Below are 14,793 nucleotides of genomic sequence, written 5' to 3'. Positions count from 1 at the left end.
ATTAGCCGTTAGACGTGTGCGCACTTGTGTGTGTGTGTGCGTGAGTGCGCCCGCACATGTGCACCTGTGTCCAGAGACAGGGAGGGAGAAAGAAAACGGAAAAGAAAGTGAAGGTTCCCGTTTGCCCCACCTCCATTCAGATCACAGCAGGTCCCTTTAACACGGGGACCAGAGACCACCCTGGAGCTTCTGCACTGCACCGTCCAACCCTGAAGAAACAGACTGGTTTTCCAGAGAACGCATCAGAGCCACCACCTCAGGAGACTTCCTGAACTGCACATTTCACAACACTCAGAATGCTGATGGACACCAATTTCCTCCTGAGACACCACTTCCTACCGCCCCCTCAGGAGGCCGTCAACCACTCACCACTGACCTTCACACGGACGCCTCGATTTGACAGGTTTGTCACAACCACCAGCTGCTCAAGAAGCCTCAGAACCCTGGGGGCTCCTGTGTGTTATCTGGAGGCGAGCGCCCCCTGTCCGAGAGGACCGCTCCTCCCGAGAAGGGCAGGTGAGGACGAAGTGACTGTTGGGAGAGCTTCCTCAAGATGAGACTAGACAGGAATCGACTGGTCAGACAAGCAGAGGAGCGAGAGGAAAGACCTTCACAGACAGACTCCATTAAGCCCTGTAGAGGCCAGCGGTCAGGAGGCCTGGGAGTGACGCCCAGCTCGAAAGACGGGCGGCTCCGTACCTTTCAGCCCTGACTGGATGATGGTGGGAGACAAGTCGTCATAGCTGTTCATCAGGCTGATATCTCCGGAGGTGAAGCTGACAGTGAGCAGGGGCTTGATGTTCTGCACCGGGATGGGGTACGCTGCCGGACCATCTGCGGGAACAGAAGTGCCGGGTGAAAATGAGGTACGAGCACGTGACCTGAACCCAGGCCCGCACCTGCAGCCCTGCGGAGGCCTGGAAACCACTAACAGTGCAGGCCAGACCCTGGGCTGCGGGGGTCACCCAGGAAGGTGGTGCTGCACAGCATCAGGCTCTAACCACAGGGGCATGGGGGGAGCCCCGGACGAGAGGTGGTGGGGACAGCAGCCCTGTGGGTACCGGGCGGGGCTCCCTGGGCTCTGGGTGCCCTGCTGAGAGTTTACCAACCTGCGTGTCTCTGGTGATATGCAAACGTGAATTACTTTAACATCACGTGACATAGGAGGATGGGTGGGAAGGTTGAAAACATTTTCTTAATCCTGGTCCAAGGTACCGAAAGCTGCCTTTCAACACTGGACGCACTTTCACTGAACATTACAGGCATCGAGCAGCCACCGTGAGTTGTTTTTACCAAAAGAGACCCCACATCTGGAGGAGGCCCAGACTGGCTGTGGCTGATGCCCAGTGTGCGTGAGTGTGAGGAGACGTGTGTGTGTGTGTGTATTAAGGAAGGAGCCCTGAGATGTGCTCCTCTGTGTCCACCCCCTGCAGTGGGTCAGCCTGACACCTGCTCGCTTGCCCTGCTCAGCTCACCTGTGGAGGCTCTTATAATAACTGTCCTCTGCTTCACTTTTAAGATACTACAAATACTGGCCTCTGTGCTCAAATTCCCAAGGTCACCAGGAACACCCTGCTCTCTCTGAAAGTCAAGTTTCAGTCTCCTCCAAACTGCCCCACTGCTTCTGAGGAGGGAAACCGGTTAGAGTGCAGCTGGGAACTAATGCTGCTCTTAGACTTCATCTGGACATGCTCCATCACCTTGGTCTCTGGACCCTGTTTCTGCCCTAGTAAGAGGGGAAGAGCAAGTATGCATTCAACCCGGTAAGTCCTGTTTTAAAAGTATACTGAGCCGAGTGCTGAAAGACACCAATCTGATCACTGCCACCGGCAGTCAGTCCTTCCGTCTCACTACTCATCTCACTACTCGTCTCCTTTAAAAAGAAAGGCCCTTTAAAAGGAACAGGAATGGGACCCCGGGGGGAGAGTCAGAGCCCTGGGGGGGCATGCTGAGGGCTGACAGTGGGGACGGCCAGGCCAGCACCCACCCCCAAGGCTTCCGCTCTGGGGCCTCAGGCATGCTCAAGGTGGCGGGGGGAGGCAGAACCCGAAATCACCCCCACCAAGGGGCTGAAACCATCTATCATGACTGGGCCAAATGTTCACAAACTCAGATGTCACCTACTCTAACATCACTGTAAGGCTTGGAGGTGGCGGGGTGAGGGCAGTGGGTTCTTCTGAACTGAGCAAGGGAAGATCTTTTGCCTGAAATAAACAGGCAGGGACATGGCAATGTGCTGGCCTTCGTCAGGGGCAGAACTAACTAACCCTTTCCTCACACAGCCAGGGTCACCGGCTTCAGTAATGTTACGGATCTAGAGCACTATGGGTTAGGACGTAGGAACAGCACAGCAGTTTTCACCTTCAGCTCTGTTCTCCCTAGGCACCACCCCCCCAATACCTCAGGGTCACGGAAACGGCCATCAGTCTCGTTCTGCGTCTAGGAAAACCAGTGGAGGGCCAAGCCACCCAACCACTGATTCTGCAAAAAGGGATGGCAGAGAGGTAGGTGACGGTCCCATCCAGGTCAGAGACTGGGTGGGCTGGCTCTGCCCTGCATTCCACTGAGAACCCTGCCCGATGGGAAGGGGTCCTTCTCCTCCTGCCCTCCCAGCAGGGCCACCTTGGGGCGGGGAGTAGTCGTCCGAGTCGGTGTCGCTCTCGCTGCTGTCCTCCACCAGGAAGGCGGGGTAGTTCCAGGACATGCTGAGGATGCCATCCGACTCGTGCAGCAGGACGTGGGCCAGCATCCGGCCATGGCAGTCCATGACGATCACCTGTCCGTCGGCGGTGCCGAATAGTACCTGCAGCAAAGGAGCGGGACCCCCGATGGGCGGGCAGAGAGGACAGCGGTTGTGGCCCCACCCCACTCCCACCTCAATGTGTTCACAGGACACAATACTTGAGAACTGGAAGAAGAGACCAGTTAAGCAAAGGAGGGATACACAAAGCTTGTTAGCTGGCTCTTACTGGAAGAATTTTAGTCCTCTATTAGCGAAAGGGAACTAGTGCTGTAATAAATATGTTATGTGGACGTTTTCAAATAATGTCAAAATCACTGTCACATTTTGTGGGTTGCTTTTTTTTTTCAGTTGGAGGAGGAGGGTCAAGAAGAAGATAATATTCTCTTATTTTTCTCTAAAAAAATAAAAGAAAAGCAGCAGCAGAGGATCATCATGTGCAAGTGTACGTAAGCCTGTTTATCTTGTTCCACTTCACTGAGAATAGTACCAGGGCTGACGTATTTAAGTAATAACGTTATAGTAAATTAATGGTATTAATATATTAAGTGCTTGCTTTGTACTAAGCACAATTCTAACAAAGTTTACCTCATCGACTGTCTGAATAATCCTGGCAGCTAAGCGCCAGCACTGCTGGCGTGGAGCTGAGACAGAGCTGACGCCTTGTGTACTGAGGGCTGCTCCTGGGGGCCCCAGTCACCCGCCCTGAGCACAGGGACGTGCTGGGGTGCGGGCAGGCACACGGCCAGGGCTAAGCACAAGCAGGCAGAGGAAGGCTGGGCGCGGGGGTCGGGGTGATGGTGGGCGCCCGCCATCAGAGCAGCAGAGGAGCCGCTCACACTGCTGGAAGCCCCCTGACCGGCGTCATTCTGATGGGTGGCCCTGAAATCTTTGTATTTTTTGTGTCTAATGAGAATTCTCTAATCGTTAGCAACTCATTGTGAGAACCATGCAAGTTATTTCCATTTTATAGATGCAGAAACAACTTAGCAGAGCTCAAGTAAGTTGACAAAGTCATTAAGTGGTCAAGCCAGGGCTATTTACCTAGAAAGACCAGGATTTACATAAAGGGAAAGTTATTTAAGACTCTTTAGGTCCAGGCCTCTTTCTGCTTTTAAGATTCTGACATGGAGCTTTTGGAGGTCAAAGACTGTCCACAGTTGTACCCCTGGGACCTAACAAGAGCTGTGGGTACAGTGGACATTAAGTAAGTATTTATGGTTACATGAGAGAGTTAAAGTCAGTGACAATCAGAAGGCAATCTTAGGACATAAATCCAGATGATTAAGAAAGACTAATTGCAAAAGAAGATATATTTCATTTAAGCAGTAATAAGCTGACAGAATTTACAGAGCTGTTGAGATAAATCAATTGTCCATCAAATATTCCTTTATACATGAGCTACATTTTAATGACTGGAAAGTAAGAAAAAAAAAAGGAAAGCTGAAATAGTTTTCCTTCAGGGCTGGTGATGAATCATTATTGAATGCTGCTTACAGGAAAAAGAGATAAGTTGTACTAGGAACACAGTAAAAGTCATTTTAGGAAAAGCTGAATTCTTGGCTGCCAGCATTGAAAATGAGTATCCACCAGCACGCCCACAAGGACCTCATGAGACGTGGGCGGGGGGGGCAGACCCGGCAGGTGTCTCGTGAGCAGTCCGCAGTGCAGATGAAGATGGAACATGACCTCTTATAATTTCAACTACAATTTGCATATTTCAGAGGAGGAAGATGTATGGGCAGCCCTCTAAAGTGACATCCCAGGACGCAGGCTTTTATTCTCCGCTTCCCACATCCTCACTCACTTGTTCAAGCACGTCTCAAGGGCAGCGTTATACCTGGGAGCGTGTGAAGGGGTTATTTCACAGTTATGACTTTGTTTCTCATAAACATAGCTCATGAGCAGCCAACAGCAAACAGTTATTCTTCTCAAGTACCCAGAATTAAAATGTTTATCAATCCCAAACAAGCTCCCTGGGCCCTTCCACTGTAGTTCCCAGTCTCCGCTGGCATGGCGATCCTCACTATTCTTGTGTCTTACTGTGTGGCTATCTGATCTGTCTGACTTCCGTGCTAGACATAAGCTTTTGAGGACATGGACTGTGTCTGCTCTCACTGCGCTCTCCCCAGGGCCTGTCCTCAGAGGACACACAGCAGCCTCTGTGAAGGGAGGGAGGAAATGAAGCATTGTTTGAGTAACACATTTTTCCATTTTGGAGAACAGACACCATCTAGTTCCTGAATGAAGGACTGGTGGCTTAATGAGTTTTCAGTGTTCAACATCACACAAGAGCAAAAGAGGACAAGAGAACCAGCCTCCAAATTCCCCAACATTAATCAACTCCGACTGCAGCTCTCTTGGAAGTTAATGCACTGTTAAGATCAGGGAGAAGGAAAAAGGCATCCCTGACGCTTGAGCTGTCAAGCAGCGACAGAGGAAGTTACTCTGTTTTGGAACAAGTATGTCAGATAACTGAAGAACACTGATGTGATGTAAAATCAGATTTCTGAAGATCTCCGCTATTACAAGTTCTTTAAATGCCTCATCACTTTGAAATAGATAAAGCTTCTCCAAGCCAAGGACTTCAAAGGAACAAGACAGCAAAGTCTAAACAATAATGAATACACATATGGGCAAAGGCATCACTCTCTGCAGCCTCTCCTCCCTGCTTCTGGGGCTCTGGACAGACTGGTCTGGCTCCTCTTGCCCAGGCTCGGTCTCCTCCTTTAGGCTTGGCCCAGACCCTTTCCCCTCTCTAGGAGGTCACAGTCATGTCCATGGCCTGGCTTGGTCCCTGTCCAGGCCATTCCCCTAAGCTCCAGACTCACACACTCCAACTGCCTGCCAGCCTCTGACCCCCAGATGTGTTAAAGGCCAGGCCCGTCAGAGTCAACCTGTCCCTGATGAGGTGCATGACCTCGTCTGTCCCCCGGGCCAACACACACAGCAGGTCCTCTGCCGGCAGAGACTGTGGTTTGTGCTTTATCTCTGGTGTCCGGTACGGGGTCTGGTATGTAACAGGGATTCAGACATCACTTGTCAAGGCTTTTGAGACCCACCACACAGACTTGTCCTCACTCTAGCCATGGTCCCCCCAGTACTCTGTTTCTGTGGCACCATGAGCTTCCCGAGGGCAGGTCTGCGGCCATAGGCTCTCACCTGCTGCCAGTCACCAGTGGACGCTCAGTGACTCTCAGTAAATGCATTTCTGCCCAAAGCTTTAGCCTTTGCCCAAGTTTTCCTACACATGAACAGCTTCTTTCTTTTCTTCTTTTAACTAGATCAATGCTCAAATTTTCCCATAAAACTGGCCTCCAAAACACTTTTAGTTATAGATAATTTAAATTTCTGTCTCATATTTTCCTTACTATTTCTGTTGGACTGCAGGCTTCACCGAGGGGTGGGAATAATGCTCCCTCTGTAATATGTACACTAAGAACCAAAGGTGGTAGAAACCTGCCAGCCCTTGGGTTCAATGGCTGTCCCTCTGGACACGGGACACTGCTTCAGGGCAGTGTTTAATACCATTGCAATGTTTTTTTAAAAATTATGGTATCCACATATAATCTCTCCATTCTAAACTATTTTTAGATGTAATCATTTTAAAATGTAACACAATTATCACCAGCAATTTAAAATGAACTAAGCTGCATGAAGAAGACAGAAAATCATTCAAAAGATTCATGTTTTGCAACCAGTGATGATGTATCATCAGTACCTTTATCTCTGGAGACTGGTCCTCATCTACATTCTTGAATAAAGACCATGTTAGGAAATTTCAACTATAAAAATATATGCTTCTGTAAATGCAGTAGAGTTCAACGAGTAGCATACAAACTAGTCACAAAAGGAGTTGATTTTTCCCATTTATTTGCTTTTGTGATTTAAAGCTGGGGAGAGGATGATAAAGTTATTACAAATTCCGACTGCAGGCATACCTCATTTTATTATACTTTGCATATATTGTATTTTTTTTTTAACTAAAGGTTTGTAGCAACCCTGCATCAAGCTAGTCTCTCTATGCTGTTTTTCCAACACGATTTGGTTACTTTGTGTATCTGTAATATTTTGATAATTCTCACAGTATTTCAAACTTTTTCATTATTATATTTGTCATGGTGATCTGTGACCAGTGACCTTTGATATTACTATTGTAATTCTTTTGGGAAACCAGGTCCATGTAAGATGGTAAACTTGATTATTTAAATGACAACAAAGGCTCTAGAATATGACATAAACTTAGTTGATAAAGCAGGGTTTGTGGGAACTGTCTGATTTTGAAAGTTCCCCTCTGTATAGAAAGCTATCAAACATAGCACTGCATGCTACAGGGAAATGGTTCCTGCAAGGAAGAGCCGATTAATGTGGCAAGCTTCACTGCCGTCTCATTTTAGAAATGGCCACAGCCACCCCCGCATTTAGCAACCACCACCCTGAGCAGTCAGCAACCATCAACACTGAGACAAGGCCCTCCACCAACAAAAAGATTACCACTTGCTCAGATGATAGCATTTTTCTTTTAGCAATAAAGTATTTTAAAATTAAAGGATATACATTTTTTTATTTTAGACATAATGCTATTGCATACTTTTAATAGACTACAGTATAGTATAAACATAATTTTTGTATGCACTGGGAAACCAAAAAATGTATCTGATTCACTGTAGTGCAATGGTCTGAAACCAAACCCACAATACCTCTGAGAGAGGCCTGCACCTGGTGTCAAGTGCAGTGTCAAGTGTCATGCACGGCCATGGAGGGAGGAGGGGAGGGAAGTATAGTAACGTCCCTTTGCTCCTTGGCAGGAATATTCTGTCCTGAGATGCACTGAAGTAACACTTTTGTTCTGAAAGACCATCCTGTCAGCTTCAAAACACTAGCTTTCAAATGTGCTTCAAGGCCAGATTTGAGCATCTTGTGACTAATATTTTTCAGTATTTTTTCAGCTACTGACATCAGACAGTTGTAAAGGACAGAATTGCTCAATTGATTAACAGAGTATTTCCTGGTTCAAAAAAAAGGATAAAATATAACTTCACAATTGATTCTAATAATCATTTCTAAAACAGGCATTTTAAGACTTATTCTGATAAACATGGGAAAGAAATCTAGCCCAAAACAGCTATAATAAAAATTTGTATCTTTGGGCTAAACATGTAATTTTGAAGTCGTTTCATCTCCTCACTGCAGGATAACTGCTTATAAACTAACCTATAAAGAAGAGCACCTACTCTATGTTTAAAGATTTTCAGAGAAGCAAATAGTCTATCCACCTCAGGTACTGAATTTAACATTAAATAATTTTCATTGCTATAACATTCTTCCCCAAATCTTTCAGGTTCCATTTTAAAGTTTATTCATTCTTTTAAGACACCTACATATTATTTCTGGGGAGTGGAGGGGAACAGTCTGACTACAGGAGTAATTTAAAAACACATTTACCTAGGATACCTCTGGAAGGACACACATGTAACTGGAAACACCGATCACCTCTGGGGACAGAAGAGGGTGGCTGGGGGTAGTGGGGAGAAAGGGAACTTTTCATCATATATCCTTTTGAACATTTAGGATTATATACCATGTGAGTATGCTATTGAAATATACTTAAGTACACATGGAATGAAGTACAGAGAAAAGGTTCAGGAATACAGCTCCATTATCAGATCTCTGGAACTGGATGAAATGTGCTGGGCCTGTTTGCTGAAGATCGTCTTAAGTCTACTGGCAAAACATGCTTTCCTTTGCAAAGAACTCAGAATTGGGAGTTGGCTTGCTAGGGGTCTGGTTCTGTTTTGATTCCTAACTACTTATGTCACTTTGAATTGATCATTTGCCTTCCTGAGTACTGTTCTCATCTTCATCTAAAAAAAGTTGTATTAGATGAGTTCTCAAATCCTTTCCTGTTTCAAAAGGCTCCAACTCTTTCAATAAATACCTAAATACATTTCTCATTATGTAGAAATAGTCATTTTTTCCTGTGGCTACTAATAAGCTTCCTTAACAAAAGGGCTAAAAGGAAATGATTTCCTGGTCTGAGGAAACTGAAAACCTTGTGACTCAACAGAAGAGGTCAGGGTGCGCAGTGATGCGGGCGGGCCCAACAGCGCCTGTGGCTGCTGTCGAAGGTCAGTGAAGCCGACACCAGTCAGGGAGGCAAGATCAGATTTTATCCAGGAATCACTACTGCAGGACAAGGAGCTGATCTCAACTTCCACTTGTGCAGACATGACGGGGCATCTTAAAGGGAGAATGGGAGAGGGGAAGAGGAGGGAGGCGGGGTGCTGAATCTTGTCAAATGCTTTGTCTGCATCTACTGAGATGACCATATGGTTCTTATCCTGTATTTTGTTAATGAGTGTATCACAGTGATTGATTTTTGTATGGTGAACATCTTGTTATCCCAGGGATAAATCCCACTTGACTGTTGTGTGAGATTCTTTTAATGAGCTGTTTCACTCAGTTTGCTAGTATTTTGTTGTGGATTTTTGCATCTATGTTCATCAGGGATATTGGTCTGTAATTTTCTTTCCTTACAGTGTCTTCATCTGGCGTTGGTCCCCAATACTATAAAGCTTTTAGAGGAAAACAGGCAGAACACTGACATAAATGATAGTAGTAACTTTTTCAACTCAGCTCCTAGGGTAATGGAAATAAAACAAAAATAAACAAGTGGGACCTAATTACAAAGCTTTTGCATAGCAAAGGAAATCACAAGCAAAATGAAAAGACAACCTACAGAATGGGAGAAAATGATGCAACCAACAACGGATTAATCTCCAAAATTTACAAACAGCGCGTGCAGCCCAATATCCAAGAAACCAAACAACCCAATCAAAAAATGGGCAGAGGATCTAAACAGATGTTTCTTCAAGGAAGACATACAGACATACAGAGGGCCAAGAGGCACATGAAAAGACATTCAACATCGTTTTTAGAGAAATGCAAATCAAAACTACAATGAGGTATGTAGTCAGAAAGGCCATCATCAAAAAATCTACAAACAGGACCTACCTGGTGGCTCAGTGATGAATCTGCCTGCCGACGCAGGAGACATGGGTTCAAGCCCTGATCAGGGAAGACCCCATATGCTGCGGAGCAGCTAAGCCCGTGTGCCCCAAGTACTGAACCTGTGCTCTAGAGCCTGGGAGACGCAACTATGCCACCCATGTGCCGTAACTACTGAAGACCGCACACCCTAGAGCCTGTCTGTGCTCTGCAACAGGGAAGCCACAGTGAGAAGCCCACGCATGGCAGCTAGAGAGCAGCCCGCTCGCCACAACTAGAGAAGAGCCTTGCGCAGCAGTGAAGACTCAGCACAGTCAGAACTAAACAAATAAATAAAAATTTTAAAAATCTACAAAGAATAAATGCTGGAGAAGGTGTGGAGAAAAGGGAACCTTCCTATACTGTTGTTCGGAATGTAAATTGGTATAGCCACTATGGAGAACACTGATGGAGGTTCCTTAAAAAGTTAAAAATAGAACTACCATATGATACAACAACAGTATATTAAAAAGCAGAGACATTACATTGCTGATAAAGGTCCATCTAGTCAAAGCTATGGTTTTTCCAGTAGTCATGTATGGATGTGAGAGCTGGACCATAAAGAAAGCTGAGCACCAAAGAACTGCTGGAAGCAGCATGTGACATATTATACCACGTATATAATTATTAAAACAAACTTGATGTAGTGTTTGAAATTAAAAAAACACACATATCTGTTAGGTCTACTTGGTTTATAGAGTTGTCAAAGGGTACTGTTTCTCTATGGATTTTCCATCTGTATGTTCTATCTAGTATTGAGAGTGACAGTGAAGTCTTCTATGTTACTGGATTGCTGTCTGTTTAGATTGCTGCAGAAGTTAATTGTGGTTTTGCGTTGTTGAACTTTGCTGTTTGATATTAAAATACATTCTTAAATGTGGTTATGTTATACATCATCTTAATGTGCATTTTTCACTTTATTTTTTTGCTAATGACTTGCTGTTTGTTTTATATTTATTTAGACTAGGGAAATGATGTTAGACCAAAAGCAAATTTGAGCAATTTTCTTATTCGAGTTCAAAATGGGTAGTAAAGCAGCAGAGACAACTCACAATATCAACAACACATCTGGCCCAGGAACTGCTAACGGATGTACAATGCAGTGGTGAGTCAAGAAGCTATGCAAAAGGAGACGAGAGCCTTGACGATGAGGAGAGCAGTGGCTGGTCATTGGAAGTTGACAACGACCAACTGAGAGAATCACTGAAGCTGATCCTCTTATAACTACACAAGAAGTCGCTGAAGAACTCAATGTCGACCATTCTACAGTCATTAGGCATTTGAAGCAAAATGGAAAGGTGAAGGGGTTCCCAGGTGGCGCTAGTTGTAAAGAACCCACTTGCCAGTGCAGGAACCATAAGAGACGTGGGTTCGATCCCTGGAGAAGGGCATGGCAACCAACTTCAGTGTTCTTGCCTGGAGAATCCCGTGGAGAGACGAGCCTGGCAAGCTACAGTCTGTAAGCTCATACTTGGGTGCCTCATGAGCTGACCCAAAATTTTAAAAAGTACTGTTGTATTGAAGTGTTGTCGTCTTCTCTTATTTTACACAACAATGAACCATTTCTCAACTGGATTATGACATGTGGTGAAATGTGTCATTTTACATGACAACCAGTGATGACCATCTCAGGGGCTAACTAAGAAGCTCGAAAGTACTTCCTAAAGCCAACTTGCACCCAAAAAAGGTCATAATCATTGTTTGGTGGTCTGCTGCCAGTCTGATCCACTGCAGATTTCTGAGTCCCAGTGAAACCATTACATCTGAGAAGTATGCTCAGCAAATGAATGAGATGCACCAAACTTCAAGGCCTGCAGCCAGCACTGGTCAACAGAATGAGTCCAATTCTCCATGACAACACCCGACCACATGTTGCACAACTAATGCTTCAAAAGTTGAATGAATTGGGCTATCAAGTTTTGCCTCATTTACTCTATTCACCTGATCTCTCGCCAACCTACTAGCACTTCTTCAAGCATCTTGACAATCTTTTTCAGGGAAAATACCTCCACAACCAGGAGGCAGAAAATGCTTTCCAAGAGTTTGCTGAATCCTGAAGCATGAATTTTTATGCTACAGTAATAAAGAAACTTATTTCTCATTGGTAAAAATGTGTTGATTGTAATGGTTCCTATTTTGATTAATATACATGTTTCAGCTTAGTTATGATGATTTCAAATTCATGGTCCAAAATCGCAATTACCTTCTCACCAACCTTAATATTTCTAGTATTTGTCCTTTCACTTGTGTCAGTGTTTGCTTTATATAATAATTGAGTGTTCTATATATTTAGGCGCTCTACTAGTGCATGCATATATATTTACAATTGTTATTTCTTACTGGTAAGTTGACCCTTTTGCCTTTATGTTTTTTCTTATCTCTTGTGACAGTGCTTAACATCTATTCTGTGTGATATAGTCATCTTTGTTCTTTTGGTCATTATTTGCATGGAATATCTTTTTCCATCTCTTTACTTTCAGCCTATATATGATCTTCAACCTGAAGTGAATCTCCTACAGGAAGCATATAGTTGGATCTTATTTTTGTTTTTCTTCAGCAGACTGGTTACTTTGTATCTTTTTATTAGGGAGTTTAATTCATTTAAATTTAAAGTCATTATTAATAGGGAAGGACTTATTATTACTATCTTGTTAACTATTTTCTGTCAATTTTTTAGTTCGTTTGTCCCTCTTTTCCTCTCTTGCTATCTTACTTTGTGTTTCATTGAAATTTTTTTTGTATTCATATGCTTGGATTTCTTCTTTTTCATATCATCTAGAAGTATTTTCTTTGTTCACATGGAGCTTATATGAAAGAAATTATAGCTAATGTCAGTCTATTTTATTAAACTCCTAACAACTATAGTTGCATAAAAAACTCTACTTCTAATTATTTCATTCCACTGTATTTTATGTTACTGATGTCACAATTTGTATATTTTTACATTGTGTATTCATTGACACAGTCATTTTTAATATTTATCTTTTAAGTTTTATTATATCTAAAAGCGTTATCAGTTCAGTTCAGTTCAGTTGCTCAGTCCTGTCTGACTCTTTGCGACCCCATGAATTGCAGCACGCCAGGCCTCCCTGTCCATCACCAACTCCCGGAGTTCACTCAAACTCATGTCCATCAAGTCGGTGATGCCATCCAGCCATCTCATCCTCTGTCATCCCCTTCTCCTCCTGCCTCCAATCCCTCCCAGCATCAGAGTCTTTTCCAATCAGTCAACTCTTCGAATGAGGTGGCCAAAATATTGGCGTTTCAGCTTTAGTATCAGTCCTTCCAAAGGACACCCAGGACTGATCTCCTTCAGAATGGACTGGTTGGATCTCCTTGCAGTCCAAGGGACTCTCAAGAGTCTTCTCCAATACCACAGTTCAAAGGCATCAATTCTTCGGCACTCAGCTTTCTTCACAGTCCAACTCTCACATCCATACATGACCACTGGAAAAACCATAGCCTTGACTAGCTGGACCTTTGTTGGCAAAGTGATGTCTCTGCTTTTGAATATGCTATCTAGGTTGGTCATAACTTTACTTCCAAGGAGTAAGCGTCTTTTAATTTCATGGCTGCAGTCACCATCTGCAGTGATGGTGGTGAACTACTTTAGCTTCTGTGTGTCTGGGAAAGCCTTTATCTCTCTATCACTTTTGAAGTACAGTTTTGCAAGGTGTTCTTGATTGGTAGTTTTTTCACTTAGCATTTTGAATATATAGTCACATCCCCTTCTGGACTGCAAGGTTCCTACTGAAAAGTTCACTAATAGCTTTATGGAGTTCTCCTTACATGAGACAAGTTGCTTTTTTTCTTGCCGATTTTAAAATCTGCTTTGTCTTTGGACTTTTGACGGCCTGATTATGTGTGTTGGTCTGTACTTCTCTAAGTTCATCTTATTTGGGAACCATGAGGATCACTGAATCTGTATGTCTATTCCCCAGATTTGGAGAGTTTTCAGCAATTATTTCTTTGGGTAAACAGTCTGCCCCTTTCTCTCTCTTTTCTTCTGAGACTCCCATAATACATATATTGGTCCATGTAATGGTATCCCACAAGTCTCTCAAGTTTTCTTCATGCTTTCACTTTTTTTTTCTCCTTTGATTAAATAATTTCCAATGATCCATCTTCAAGTTTGCTGATTATTTCCACTGCTTCATTTAATCTGCTGCTGAAACCCTCCAGTGTATTTTTTCATTTCAGTTATCATACACATCAGCTACTTAATTTCTAATTTAAAAAACACTTTAAAAACATTTGGAAGTCTCACTTGGTTCATGCATTTTCTCTTTAACTCACTGAGCATCTTTATGACTGCTATTGTGAATTCTCTGTCAGGTAAATTTTATGTCTCCATTTCACTGGGGTCAGTTTCTGGAGATTTATCTTATACCTTTGGGACTTATTTCCCTGTTTCTTAATTTTTCTTGACTCTCTATGTTGGTGTCTGTGCATCAGACAAAATTACCACTTCTCCCAATTTTCCTGGACTAGGCTTGTGAAAAAGAAGACTCTCACTGCTCCGCCTGTTTAGTGACTCTGGAAGTTGCTCCAACCATCATACTAGTCCAAACCACCATCTTTGTTCAGAGTGACCCAAGATGTATGGAGTACGCTGGGTCCTGTCAGTGCTCAAATTCAAAAGCCAGTCCCCTGGGCAGCCCTAAAGAAATCTGAACACTGGATACACGGTCCAACTCTTTCCTACCCACTGCTTTTAACATAGTAGCTGAAATCTGGGACTTCCTCACCAGCTCACTCTGTATTGGGCCAGGAGAAGGGGCTGTGTTGAGTATGCTAGTTCAAACTGTCATCTTTTTTCTCAGCGGCCCCTGGTGTTCCATCAGCCCTTTGAGACAGGTAAGATAGAAGCCAGTGGCTTAGGCCACACCCAGAAAAAAATCAAAACATCAGACATATGATCCAGTTCTTTCCTTCTCTTCCCAGGGAGAGCTTGAAGCTGGGGTTTTTCTCCCAATTATATGGCACTTAGTGATTATGGCAAATCA

General features: G+C 43.9%; 1 protein-coding gene across 1 annotated transcript in view; it reads right to left on the bottom strand.

Moving 5' to 3' along the window:
• Positions 1 to 14,793, bottom strand: part of TULP4 (TUB like protein 4) — a 190,143-nt gene that overhangs the window by 31,304 nt on the left and 144,046 nt on the right. Inside the window, exons 5-6 of the mRNA XM_061428440.1 lie at positions 2,623 to 2,803; positions 700 to 834 (exon numbers count right to left, since the gene is read on the bottom strand). Coding sequence (XP_061284424.1) covers positions 700 to 834; positions 2,623 to 2,803 — 316 coding nt within the window. The remainder of the gene's footprint in view (positions 1 to 699; positions 835 to 2,622; positions 2,804 to 14,793) is intronic.

The sequence above is a fragment of the Bos javanicus genome, chromosome 9, assembly GCF_032452875.1.
Source record: "Bos javanicus breed banteng chromosome 9, ARS-OSU_banteng_1.0, whole genome shotgun sequence".
Lineage (NCBI taxonomy): Eukaryota > Metazoa > Chordata > Mammalia > Artiodactyla > Bovidae > Bos > Bos javanicus.
Note: the sequence above shows the minus strand (reverse complement) of the source record. Positions and strands in the feature narration are given on the sequence as shown.